General features: G+C 41.1%; 1 protein-coding gene across 8 annotated transcripts in view; it reads left to right on the top strand.

The window, feature by feature from the left end:
* The first annotated feature begins 6,868 nt into the window (after positions 1-6,868).
* The window catches only part of GNG2 (G protein subunit gamma 2), a 144,433-nt gene continuing 136,168 nt past the window's right edge, over positions 6,869-15,133 (top strand). For 2 of the 8 annotated variants that reach the window (XM_073638487.1, XM_073638484.1), the window contains exons 1-2: positions 6,984-7,118; positions 9,429-9,478. Coding sequence is in view for 1 of the 8 variants with exons in the window: in XM_073638479.1 (XP_073494580.1) it covers positions 6,936-7,009; positions 9,429-9,478 (124 nt within the window). In the remaining 7 variants the exon portion in view is untranslated. Of the gene's footprint in view, positions 7,119-9,143; positions 9,322-9,428; positions 9,479-15,133 lie in introns of those variants that run through there. The other 6 variants (XM_073638479.1, XM_073638481.1, XM_073638488.1 and 3 more) reach the window with 6 other exon arrangements.

Genomic DNA, 15,133 nt, shown 5'->3' with positions numbered 1-15,133 from the left:
ACAAGCAGAAGAGACTTGTTTGGGCTAAAGAACACAAGGAATGGACATTAGACCAGTGGAAATCTGTGCTTTGGTCTGATGAGTCCAAATTTGAGATCTTTGGTTCCAACCACCGTGTCTTTGTGCGACGCAGAAAAGGTGAACGGATGGACTCTACATGCCTGGTTCCCACCGTGAAGCATGGAGGAGGAGGTGTGATGGTGTGGGGGTGCTTTGCTGGTGACACTGTTGGGGATTTATTCAAAATTGAAGGCGTACTGAACCAGCATGGCTACCACAGCATCTTGCAGGGGCATGCTATTCCATCCGGTTTGCGTTTAGTTGGACCATCATTTATTTTTCAACAGGACAATGACCCCAAACACACCTCCAGGCTGTGTAAGGGCTATTTGACCAAGAAGGAGAGTGATGGGGTGCTACGCCAGATGACCTGGCCTCCACAGTCACCAGACCTGAACCCAATCGAGATGGTTTGGGGTGAGCTGGACCGCAGAGTGAAGGCAAAAGGGCCAACAAGTGCTAAGCATCTCTGGGAACTCCTTCAAGATTGTTGGAAGACCATTTCCGGTGACTACCTCTTGAAGCTCATCAAGAGAATGCCAAGAGTGTGCAAAGCAGTCATCAAAGCAAAAGGTGGCTACTTTGAAGAACCTAGAATATAAGACATATTTCCAGTTGTTTCACACTTTTTTGTTAAATATATAATTCCACATGTGTTAATTCATAGTTTTGATGCCTTCAGTGTGAATGTACAATTTTCAAAGTCATGAAAATACAGAAAAATCTATAAATGAGATGGTGTGTCTTTTGGTCTGTACTGTATATATATATATATATATATATATATATATATAGAGATTTTTTTGCACTTCTTGCTCGTCTGTCCATAATGCAGTTGTGAAGGGAACCACAAATGTTCTCCTTTGCTTTCATTGACTGGAGCTGTAATGAATGTTTCCCCTGCTCATCCTTTCCAGAGTTTCGGGTCACATGCTGCTATTTTCTTCTTTACCACCAGATGGCAGCAAATTCAGGATAACGAAGATGTGAAGAAGGTAAAAAGTGATCGGTGGTAGTAATAACACTTGTATCATCAGGCAGGATTGTACCAAGAGGGAGATCATGGCATAGGTAAGTCAAGCAGACAGGATAAGAGCTCTGTAGCCATCTCATTGTGTTATAGCATCCAGTGATAATATCTAGAGGAGACTTCAGTTGCATTTATACTCCCTGATTATCAGGAAAATAACTTATCCAATGATCTGCTGTTTACCGATAATCGTGCAGTCACCTGATAAATTAGAAAAACACTTATTCGTGAAATTATTTTAAGATTTCTCAAATATGTTTGTTCTCGGCAGCACTTATCGTCCTTTGTAACCTGTATGTGCTGTCGAGAAAAGTGACAGTCTATGCGCACAGAACAATCATATTAATGATCGGTCTGTGCAAAGAAGTGAGGTCGGCCTGTCTTACTAGCAGTACATTGTCCTGGATGAAAGTTGATGATGAAGTTTCTCTTGGAGGATATTAGACCCCGTTCTTTATTTATGGCAGAATCGTGGCGAGCCCCCTCCATGGATGAGAAGCCCCCACACACATTGATGGTCTCAAGAAGCTTTACTGCTGGCAGGCACAGGACTCATGGTAGCGCTCATCTCTACACCATCCCTGATCCAGTGGGACTATCCTGATTTTGGGGAGCAGTCTTGGAGGTGACCCTAAGGTCACAGATACAGTGGAATATGTAGTGGGACCTTTTAGGTCATGTGACATTCTAATATCACTTGACTAAGTAGCATGTGTGTGCTTATGTAGCAGAGGTGTGTGTGTTATAGCAGAGTTGAGTGTTTGTCAAAAGGAAAAGTGTGTGTGGGGGGGTAAGGTTCAGCTCACCAAGTGTGGAAGGAATGCCTCCATCAAAAACTGCAGTGCACGGACTCCAGACCGGCTTCTGGGCGGAGAGCAACATAGAGAAGAAAAATTCCAGCATCCGCCAAGGTATGACAATTCAGGATTAAGAGCTGTCAGCTCAAAACACGTAGACCTGTGTCCCCCTTTCCATCCGCCCCCTCTTTTTGTCTCCCTGATTTTATTGAAATGTTTTGTTCTTACATATTTTAAATAACGCAATTAAAAGTCATGTTTTAATATATCATTCCATGGCAGATGCTGGAATTTTTCTTCTCTACTTTGTGTGTTGATGTAGCAGAGCTGTGTGTTGATGTAGCAGAGCTGTGTGTGTGTTGATGTAGCAGAGATGTGTGTGTGTTCATGTAGCAGAGATGTGTGTGTGTTCATGTAGCAGAGATGTGTGTGTGTTGATGTAGCAGAGATGTGTATGTGTGTTGATGTAGCAGAGCTGTGTGTGTGTTGATGTAGCAGAGATGTGTGTGTGTTGATGTAGCAGAGATGTGTGTGTGTTGATGTAGCAGAGATGTGTATGTGTGTTGATGTAGCAGAGATGTATGTGTGTGTTGATGTAGCAGAGATGTGTGTGTGTTCATGTAGCAGAGATGTATGTGTGTGTTGATGTAGCAGAGATGTGTGTGTGTTGATGTAGCAGAGATGTGTGTGTGTTGATGTAGCAGAGATGTGTGTGTGTTGATGTAGCAGAGATGTGTGTGTGCTGATGTAGCAGAGATGTATGTGTGTGTTGATGTAGCAGAGATGTGTGTGTGTTGATGTAGCAGAGATGTGTGTGTGTGTTGATGTAGCAGAGTTTTGTTTATTGATGTAACAGGGGAACACTTCAAGTGCATTTGTACTGTGTAACAGAGCACAAAATCACCGGACAAATGAGCACAACTCTTGTTTGTTGGGTGAAATGATTAAGAATTGCTTAAGGCTATGTTCACACATCGTGTTTATTTCAGCGTTTTTTGCTGCAGGTTTTTATGCAAATTTTCAGCTGCCTTTTGCAGTACCAGCAAAGTCTATGAGAAACCAGAATTCTTAGTTCACACAGCATGGTTTTTTTTTTATCAGGATTTTGTGCCTTTCATGTGTTTTTGGAAAACAGAGCATGTCACATCAAAAACGCTGAAAAAGCGCAGAAAAACGCTGATAAAAATTTTGATGCGTTTTTTCAGCATTTTTTCACCCTTTTTTCACCCTTGGAAGTAATGGGTGGTGAAAAAAATGCTGAAAAAAACGCATCAAAATTTTAATCAACGTTTTTCCGCTCTTTTTCAGCGTTTTTGTTGCCAAAATAGAATGGGGTTATTTTTTTTCACAGATCTTTATGTACATGCATAAAAAAAAGACAGAAGGACAGTGAAAAAAAACGCTGAAAAAACGCATCAAAAAAGCACCAGAACTGCAAGAAAAATCCTGAACAAAATGCCCTTGAAGAGCAGGTTTTGCAAGAAGATTTGGGACCCCAAAAAAAACATGATGTGTGAACATAGCCTTAAAGTCAATGTTCTCTACAGCACTGAGTAATCATTGTGTGCTGATGTAGCAGAACTGTGTGCTGATGTAGCAGAACTGTGTGCTGATGTAGCAGAGCTGTGTGCTGATGTAGCAGAGCTGTGTGCTGATGCAGCAGAGCTGTGTGCTGATGTAGCAGAGCTGTGTGGGTGGGGATTGTACCGTGGGAGTCTTAGACTTTATGAGGATGTTGTAGGGGCATACTATGAGTGAGGGCACTGTGGGGGGCATGACATGGGGGGCTATACAGTGTGGGAACTGTAATGGGCTTTACTAGGAGCAATATTTCTTCATCAGAAAATCCCTTTACCCCCGTCCTCTGCTGTCCGATCCCTGCACTTCCGGCAAACTCTGATGAAGCCCTTCCATATATAGCCCCTCCATATATAGTGCATATAGTGCATAACAATATATACTGGCCCAACAGAGGCCAAAGAACAATCTGTGACCCTGAGGTTTGTGCCAAGTGTAGCATTTATCCCCCGTCCATCGGATAGAATGTAACTTCCCAAGAGCTGGAGATTTGACCTCTGGGTCCCCACTGATCCTGAGAACTGCGCTCCCATCTGCATGGATCGGAGGTCGCGCACTCACACCTCTGCTACATTCACTCTCTACGGGACACTGGAGATTCCCGAGGACTGTACTCCGCTCTCCTGCAGAGCATCAACACCTGAGAAAATCCTAACTGGTTCCGGTGCCATCCAGCTATAGAGGCGGCATATACAGATAAATGGCGATACCTGCGGCACCTGGGCTCGAATCCAACAGAAACAAATGGGTTTTTCCGATCCACCCCCCAAAAAATGGTAACAATCTTCTCCATTCATTATCCCAGCTGACGACCTCCTATTAGCCGTATACACATTCTAGGAATATAAGGCTTCAACATAACAAAGTGCCCAGGGGGGGAGGGGAGGTCGATGCCGCTTGTTGGGAAACTGGGACACAACAGGATCCTAATTATAGCTGATGCGAACACATATGGCAGCCGCACAGCAACAACCGGCGGTCAATGTGCGGAAATATAGGAAGCCACATATAGAAGATGGCGAGATCAGAGAGAAAAGTGCAAAATGGGCACAAGGTGCAATAAAGAACTCGTACATCTATGTCTGCACCGCTGCTCATAGAGCTGATATAGATATATATATACTATACACTATCATACATACTATACCGTGTGCAGATATGCTGATATCTCTATATCCTCCTTAAAGGGGCTGTTCCCATCTTCACAGATGGATATTATCAGATACTTCTTGTAACAACAAGCACTTTTGCAATTTAATGCTTATTAAAATTTGCAGCCGTTCTTGAGATATTAACACTTTTCATTTGTTTACAGCTTGTTGCCCAGGAGACCGACCACCGCTGCTGTCTGGCTTGTAAACGCTGCGCTGAAGCTGGCCGTGATTAGGAGGTAACAGCGCGCTCTGGAGATCTGGAACAGCTTCAAAATAACACTTACAAACTCAATCAAAGAGAGCTGTAGGAGCTGCACATGTTCTGCTGTCTATCAGTAGTGGCCGGTCTCCAGGGAAACGAGCTGCAAATAGAAGAAAAGTATCAATCTCTTAGGAAAAGATGAAAATTTTAATAAGCAATAAATTGCAAAATCTCTTGTATTTACAAGCACTATCCGACAATATCCCGTTTACAAAGATGTGAAAAACCCTTTAAGTAATTTTGCAATAGAGTGTCAAAATAATGCCGCCATCTCAACAGGCAGCAGAGGTCCTGGAAGACCGGAGACAGGCAGCAGAGGTCCTGGAAGACCGGGGACAGGCAGCAGAGGTCCTGGAAGACTGGGAACTGGCAGCAGAGGTCCTGGAAGACCGGGAACTGGCAGCAGGGGTCCTGGAAGACCGGAGACAGGCAGCAGAGGTCCTGGATGACCGGAGACAGGCAGCCGAGGTCCTGGAAGACCGGAGACAGGCAGCAGAGGTCCTGGAAGACCGGGGACAGGCAGCCGAGGTCCTGGAAGACTGGGAACTGGCAGCAGAGGTCCTGGAAGACCGGGAACTGGCAGCAGAGGTCCTGGAAGACCGGGAACTGGCAGCAGAGGTCCTGGAAGACCAGAAACTGGCAGCAGGGGTCCTGGAAGACCGGAGACAGGCAGCAGAGGTCCTGGATGACCGGAGACAGGCAGCAGAGGTCCTGGAAGACCGGAGACAGGCAGCAGAGGTCCTGGATGACCGGAGACAGGCAGCAGAGAGGTCCTGGAAGACCGGAGACAGGCAGCAGAGGTCCTGGAAGATTGGAGACAGGGAGCAGAGGTCCGGGAAGACCGGAAACAGGGAGCAGAGGTCCGGGAAGACCGGGAAAAGGGAGCAGAGGTCCAGGAAGACCGGGAACAGGGAGCAGAGGTCCGGGAAGACCGGGAACAGGGAGCAGAGGTCCGGGAAGACCGGGAACAGGGAGCAGAGGTCCGGGAAGACCGGGAACAGGGAGCAGAGGTTCGGGAAGACCGGGAACAGGGAGCAGATTTCCTGAAAAACTGGTATGTGTCTTGATAGGCCTTACATAGGCCCAGGCAGATGACTACATGGGATCACACCAGGTCATCTGCAAAGCCCGGCGTGGGTTAAAAAAGAGTTCAGCGGACTGGGATGTGGGTAAGCAAAACCTGGATATGGGACAGAGATGTAAGAGCTTCAAAGCTACTATCTGTATACAGTCTTTAAATAAAACAACCATCTCACATTCAAACATCGCCATATAGTGCACAAATATTACTATATATAACGTAAAATGTGCAAATAAAAGTGCTGTACTGTAATGCATCCATAGGAGCTTAAATAATTCTGCCATCTCTGACTCAATATCGCCATACAGTGCGCAAATCCTGACATAAGTGCCATAAAAATGGGAAAATAATAGCACCAAACAACGCTAATGGCTCCAATAATACCGCCATATAGCGTGCAAACAATGACACCATCTCAAAGTCAATATTGCCATGCAGTGCACATATATCACCCTGAGCTTCAAGTTTTTTCACACACCTTTCCAGGCCACTACACCACAACTCCCAGCAAGTGCTGACCAAGCTTCTACAGAGTCCGATCCTTGCAAACATTGCGCAGTTTCATTTATCAGTCGCTCGTTTATAGCCCCATAGACCCATCGATAATCGCTAACAGTCGTCACTTACGGACGGATCGTCGGGTTTTATCTATGATCAGATTACTTCTAACCAGGGCATGAATGCGATATGTGTCAGTCGAGGCGTTAAGTCCAGGGTTTAGGCGGTATAATCGCCTTTGTCCCCCCTTCCTCCTCCCGCCTGGCATCAATGGTCTATTTCTGCAGCCAGGACAATAGCTGCCTGGTGCCAGAGAGTCATTGTTCTGCAAGGGTTTAATCACTGAATTGCAGCTTTCTAATCTATGGACTAAAAAAAAAAAAAAAAAAAATCCCATTTCCAAGCAGATGATGTGGGCTGTGCGCTTCTTAATCATGCATGTGTTCAAATCAGGAACACCCATTGCACACAGCAGATGGCATGTGGAGGGGGGAAAAGGGAGAGGAATATCAGCAAAGAAAATGAGTCTGCCAGGACGTCCCTGAGGAGGTAAGTAGACAGGCATCTTCTACCCACAACCCCCGATCCTCAGCGCTGGGGCTGAAATTACCAAGAAGTTTTTGGCTAACTCTTTGGCAGAAGTTTTTATACAATAAAGGTAGGCTTACTTTGTTCTAACTGTGCTCGGTTATGGCCGCATAGTGACTTTGGTTGCACAATAAATAAAATAAAATGTGTGGTTCTCCCCACAACCCCCAATCCCCAGCGCTGGGGCACAAATTGGCAATAATTTTTTGCCTAACTCTTTGGCAGAAGTTTTTATACAATAAAGGTAGGCTTACTTTGTTCTACCTGTGCTCGGTTATGGCAGCATGGTGACTTTGGTTGCACAATAAAAAGTATAAAATGGGAGGTTTGCATTGCTCATAGTAAAGCAATCCAATTCACAATCATTACTTGCAACCGTGCAGTCATGGAGTCACGCAGCCAAAATCATCTGTGCAAAACTTGGCACAGCTGATTGCACTAGATATGGGGAGATTTGCAAGAAGGTCGCCCCCATACACATAAGACCAATGTCAGTGGGTTTGGCCAACCATCTAATGTGTATGGGGGTGCCAGCCGAGTAATGGTTGAGGGAGATGACGATTGGACATGTCCGATACCAGACAACCCATCTCTTTGTTCTCCCTGAGATTAGCCAACGTGTCAGTCGGTAACTTTACCATAGAGAACACAGGAGCTTTCGGCTGTCCTGTGTATGGGAGAGAAGGCTGTCAGCCGAACGGTCAGTTCAAGCATTGTTCGGCCTACAGTCATCAAATGTGTTTGGCTGGCTTAAAGGGAATCTGTCAGCAAGTTTGACCCTCCTTAGCCGTCTATGTGGACAGGAAGGTCATAGAAAGCTGAATAAAATGATATATTGATATCTGCAATCCGATGTTTTATTCCAGAGAAATCCACGTTTTTTTTTAAATATGTAAATGAGCTGTTAAGATCTCACTGAGAATCTGCCTCCAGAGCTTATTGTAAATGAAAGGGGGAGTTACCAGTGTGATACATGTAATGACTGACAGTCTGTTCTGATCTCACACTAGTAATGACACCTTTCATTTACAATGAGATCTGGAGGCAGATTCTCGGGGAGATCTATGTCCGACCCATAGATCTTAACAGCTCATTTACATATTAAGAAAAACATTGATTTCACTGGAATAAGACATCAGATCGCAGATATTAGGGTGTCATTTTATTCAGCTTCCTATGACCTCCATGTCCATATAGACGACTCAGGAGGATGAATTCTACTGACAGATTCCCTTTAAGTCAATCAGGTTTTTTTTTTCAATGTATCAACCCTGGGCTACAAGATGATGGAGAACCAAATAATTTTTTTGGAAGAAGGCAGCCATATTTTCCAGGACAACCTCATGTGGCTATTTGTGAGGAGGAGAGGGGCTAAACATTTTTTGCTCTGTTTTTTTTCTATATCCCCTAAATATTTCTGGCTGCAGAATGAGTTACCTGAGAATCCATCAGTGAGCTCCTTCTGACAGAGCGTTTGTAGCTATTTCTTTGTCATTCTCTGAATGTACTTATTTATGACCATAGACCACAATCAAAGTTAAGCTGAACTTTGCGGTCAGAAATTAAATGAGTGAAGTATCATAAGAGACAGATAAGAGAGTAAGGCCACTTCCCCACTATCAGTATTTTGTCAGTATTTTTTCTCAGGAGTGGGAGCCATAACCAGGAGTGGGTGATAAATGCAGAATTGGTGACTTGTTTCTATTATACCTTTTCTCTGATTGTTCCTCACCAGGTTTTGACTCCCACTCCTGAGAAAAAATACTGACCGAATACTGATAGTGGGGCCATGGCCTTAGAAACTCTCCGGTCAGGACGAGCTCACTGATGGATTCTCACATAACTCATTCTGCAGCCAGCAATGTACGGAGAAACAAAGCGCCTGTAAAAGCTAACATTTTTAATGAAGTCGAAATGCAAAAATTATTTTGAGCCAGACATGCATGCATTTAAGTATAACAAGAATTGCACCCAAAAGCAAAGTCCAACTGGGCCCCAGTGCTTATATCTGCGGGATTCCCCCTTATACCTATACCCATACTGTATGAGGGCAGGACGAAAGCAGAAAGATAAAAATCACACATCCAATTTGTAAAATGCCGATCTGCTGGACACTGCAAAAACATCCCATTCCCCATGGCCAGATGACAGCGCCCTGCTGGCCACATCTGTATGAGCCAGTGCGATTTGCTGGAAGCCATCGCAGAGCTTGCGTGCAACAAGAGAGGCCGGCAGATGTGAGATGCAAGTAGCCCCTTTGCAATGTAGAGGAAGTGGGTGATCATTAATTTCCTGACGACTGAGTAAAACGATGGGTGGAGATTTCTCTCTATCTGGGCTTCTGCTCCCTTTCACACAGCGTTTCTTCTGCTTCCTACAGAGCTACACACAGGGGCTGGAGATCATCTACAAAGCCTGCGAGACTGAAAGGTAAGATGTCAGTGCAATGTATCTGCTCTGCGACTGCAGATGGATGTAGCTGCTCTGTACCAGGCTTTGTATCGCCCAAGCTGCTGCACTTTCTGTCCTGTCGCTACATTGTTCTTCATGATAAGTAGATTGTGTGATGCTGCTGACAACTCTGAGCGACACATCGTGTCATTAATGCTAGACCTTGTATCCTTTACACCAGATCTGTAATTGGGGTTCACTACTACACTTTCAGAATACATTGTGTCTACTCCGGACCATCGGACACACATTCTACACCTTCTAAAACCATCTATAATACATTATATAACATTTTTAACATATTATATGACTTTGCATTTATTACATATCTTCTATAACACATGGTCTATTTTTACACTTTGTAGAATATTTTGTATTCTAATTATAATAAATTATACTTCTACTACACCTTCTGTAATTCATTTTACTTTTTAATACTTTTTATAATACATTGTATCCTCTCGACATCCTCTATAATACACTGTATACATCTCTACACCCTCAATAATACACTGTACACATCTCTACACTCTCTATAATACATTGTATATATATATCCACACCCTCTATAATACATCATATACATCTCTACACCCTCTACAATACGTTGTATACATCTCTACATCCTCTATAATACACTGTATACATCTCTACACCCTCTACAATACGTTGTATACATCTCTACACCCTCTACAATACACTGTATATATCTATACACACTCTATAATATATTGTATACATCTCTACACACTCTATAATACATTGTATTCTCTCTACACCCTCTATAATACACTGTATACATTTCTACACCCTGTATAATATATTGTATACATCTCTACACGCTCTATAATACATTCTATCCTCTTTATCTCCTCTATAATACACTGTATACATCTCTAGACCCTCTATAATACACTGTATACATCTCTACACCCTCTACAATACATTCTAACCTCTCTATACCCTCTATAATACATTGTATCCTCTCTACACCCTCTATAATACGCTGTATACATCTCTACACCCTCTTTAATATATTGTCTCCACTCTACACCCTCTATAATACACTGTATACATCTCTACAATACATTCTATCCTCTCTACATCCTCTATAATACACTGTATCCTCTCTACACCCTCTATAATACATTGTATCCTCTCTACACCCTCTATAATACACTGTATCCTCTCTACACCCTCTATAATACACTGTATCCTCTCTACACAATCTATAATACATTGTATCCTCTCTACACCCTCTATAATACATTGCATCCTCTCTACACCCTCTATAATACATTGTATCCTCTCGACACCCTCTATAATAAACTGTATCGTCTCTACACCCTCTATAATACATTGTACCCTCTCTACACCCTCTATAATACACTGTATCCTCTCTACATCCCCTTTAATACACTGTATGCTCTACACCCTCTATAATACATTATATACATCTCTACACCCTCTATAACACATTGTATACATCTCTACACCCTCTATAATACACTGTATCCTCTCTACACCCTCTATAATACATTGTATCCTCTCTACACCCTCTATAATACATTGTATACAACTCTACACCCTCTATAATACACTGTATCCTCTCTACACCCTCTATATTACACTGTATCCTCTCTACAACCTGTATAATACATTGTGTACATCTATACACCCTATATAATACATTGTATCCTCTTTACACCCTCTATAATACACTGTATACATCTCTACACCCTCTATAATACATTGTATCCTCTCTACACCCTCTATAATACATTGTATCCTCTCTACACTTTCTATAATACATTGTATACATCTCTACACCCTCTATAATACATTGTATCCTCTCCACACCCTCTATAATACACTGTATCCTCTCTACACCCTCTATAATACACTGTATCCTCTCTACACCCTCTATATTACACTGTATCCTCTCTACACCCTGTATAATACATTGTGTACATCTATACACCCTATATAATACATTGTATCCTCTTTACACCCTCTATAATACACTGTATACATCTCTACACCCTCTATAATACATTGTATCCTCTCTACACCCTCTATAATACATTGTATCCTCTCTACGCCCTCCATAATACACTATATATATATCTACACCCTCTATAATACATTGTATATATCTCTATACCCTCTATAATACACTGTATCCTCTCTACAACCTCTATAATACATAGTATCTACTCTACACCCTCTATAATACACTATATACATCTCTACACCCTCTATAATACATTGTATCCTCTCTACACCCTCTATAATACATTGTATCCTCTCTACACCCTTTATAATACATTGTGTCCTCTTTACACCCTCTATAATTCACTGTATACATCTCTACACCCTCTATAATACATTGTATCCTCTTTACATCCTCTACAATACATTGTATACATATCTACACCCTCTACAATACATTCTATCCTCTCTACACCCTCTATAATACATTGTATCCTCTCTACACCGTCTACAATACATTGTATCCTCTCTACGCCCTCTACAATACATTGTATACATCTCTACACCCTCTATAATACACTGTATCCTATCTACACCTTCTGTAATACACTGTATACATCTCTACACCCTCTATAATACACTGTATCCTCTCTACACCTTCTATAATACATTGTATCCTCTCTACACCTTCTATAATACATTGTATACATCTCTACACCCTCTATAATACATTGTATGCTCTCCACACCCTCTATAATACACTGTATCCTCTCTACACCCTCTATATTACACTGTATCCTCTCTACACCCTCTATATTACACTGTATCCTCTCTACACCCTGTATAATACATTGTGTACATCTATACACCCTATATAATACATTGTATCCTCTTTACACCCTCTATAATATACTATATACATCTCCATCTCTACACCCTCTATAATACATTGTATCCTCTCTACACCCTCTATTATAAACTGTATCCTCTCTACACCCTCTATAATACACTGTATCCTCTCTACACCCTCTATAATACATTGTATCCTCTCTACGCCCTCCATAATACACTACATATATATATTTATTTATTTATTTACACCCTCTATAATACATTGTATATATCTCTATACCCTCTATAATACACTGTATCCTCTCTACGCCCTCTATAATACCTTGCATCCTCTCTACACGCTCTATAATACATAGTATCCTCTCTACACCCTCTATAATACACTATATATATCTTTACACCCTCTATAATATATTGTATACATCTCTACACCCTCTATAATATATTGTATACATCTCTACACCCTCTATAATACATTGTATCCTCTCTACACCCTCTATAATACACTGTGTCCTCTTTACACCCTCTATAATTCACTGTATACATCTCTACACCCTCTATAATACATTGTATCCTCTGTACACCCTCTATTATAAACTGTATCCTCTCTACACCCTCTATAATACACTGTATCCTCTCTACACCCTCTATAATACCTTGCATCCTCTCTACACCCTCTATAATACATAGTATCCTCTCTACACCCTCTATAATACATTGTATCCTCTCTACGCCCTCCATAATACACTATATATATATATATATATATATATATATATATATATATATATATATATTTATTTACACCCTCTATAATACATTGTATCCTCTCTACACCCTCTATTATACACTGTATCCTCTCTACACCCTCTATAATATCTTGCATCCTCTCTACACCCTTTATAATACATAGTATCTACTCTACACCCTCTATAATACACTATATACATCTCTACACCCTCTATAATACATTGTATCCTCTCTACGCCCTCCACAATACACTATATATATATCTACACCCTCTATAATACATTTTATATATCTCTATATCCTCTATAATACATTGTATCCTCTCTACACCCTCTATAATACATAGTATCTACTCTACACCCTCTATAATACATTGTATCCTCTCTACACCCTCTATAATACATTGTATCCTCTCTACACCCTCTATAATACATTGTGTCCTCTTTACACCCTCTATAATTCACTGTATACTCTCTACACCCTCTATAATACATTGTATCCTCTTTACATCCTCTATAATACATTGTATACATCTCTACACCCTCTACAATACATTGTATCCTCTCTACACCCTCTATAATGTCTTGCATCCTCTCTACACCGTCTATAATACATTATATCCTCTCTACACCCTCTATAATACATTGTATCCTCTCTACACCCTCTATTATACACTGTATCCTCTCTACACCCTCTATAATATCTTGCATCCTCTCTACACCCTCTATAATACATGGTATCTACTCTACACCCTCCATAATACATTGTATCCTCTCTACACCCTCTATAATACATTGTATACTCTCTACGCCCTCCATAATACACTATATATATATATATCTACACCCTCTATAATACATTGTATATATCTCTAAACCCTCTTTAAAACACTGTATCCTCTCTACACCCTCTATAATACATAGTATCTACTCTACACCCTCTATAATACACTACATACATCTCTACACCCTCTATAATACATTGTATCCTCTCTACACCCTCTATAATACATTGTATCCTCTCTACACCCTCTATAATACATTGTGTCCTCTTTACACCCTCTATAATTCACTGTATACATTTCTACACCCTCTATAATACATTGTATCCTCTTTACATCCTCTATAATACATTGTATACATCTCTACACCTTCTACAATACATTCTATCCTCTCTACACCCTCTATAATACATTGTATCCTCTCTACGCCCTCCATAATACATTGTATACATCTCTACACCCTCTATAATACAATGTATCCTATCTACACCCTCTATAATACACTGTATTCATCTCTACAACCTCTATAATACACTGTATCCTCTCTACACCCTCTATAATACATTGTATCCTCTCTACACCTTCTATAATACATTGTATACATCTCTACACCCTCTATAATACATTGTATGCTCTCCACACCCTCTATAATACACTGTATCCTCTCTACACTTTGTATAATACATTGTGTACATCTATACACCCTATATAATACATTGTATCCTCTTTACACCCTCTATAATACACTGTATACATCTCTACACCCTCTATAATACATTGTATCCTCTCTACACCCTCTATTATAAACTGTATCCTCTCTACACCCTCTATAATACACTGTATCCTCTCTACACCCTCTATAATACCTTGCATCCTCTCTACACCCTCTATAATACATAGCATCCTCTCTACACCCTCTATAATACATTGTATCCTCTCTACGCCCTCCATAATACACTATATATATATATATTTATTTACACCCTCTATAATACATTGTATCCTCTCTACACCCTCTATTATACACTGTATCCTCTCTACACCCTCTATAATATCTTGCATCCTCTCTACACCCTTTATAATACATAGTATCTACTCTACACCCTCTATAATACACTATATACATCTCTACACCCTCTATAATACATTGTATCCTCTCTACGCCCTCCATAATACACTATATATATATCTACATCCTCTATAATACATTGTATATATCTCTATATCCTCTATAATACACTGTATCCTCTCTACACCCT

The sequence above is a fragment of the Phyllobates terribilis genome, unplaced genomic scaffold (assembly GCF_046119375.1).
Source record: "Phyllobates terribilis strain yellow unplaced genomic scaffold, ASM4611937v1 Scaffold_7__3_contigs__length_470593459, whole genome shotgun sequence".
Lineage (NCBI taxonomy): Eukaryota > Metazoa > Chordata > Amphibia > Anura > Dendrobatidae > Phyllobates > Phyllobates terribilis.
The sequence above is the reverse complement of the archived record's forward strand: the minus strand, read 5'-3'. Positions and strand labels throughout refer to the sequence as shown.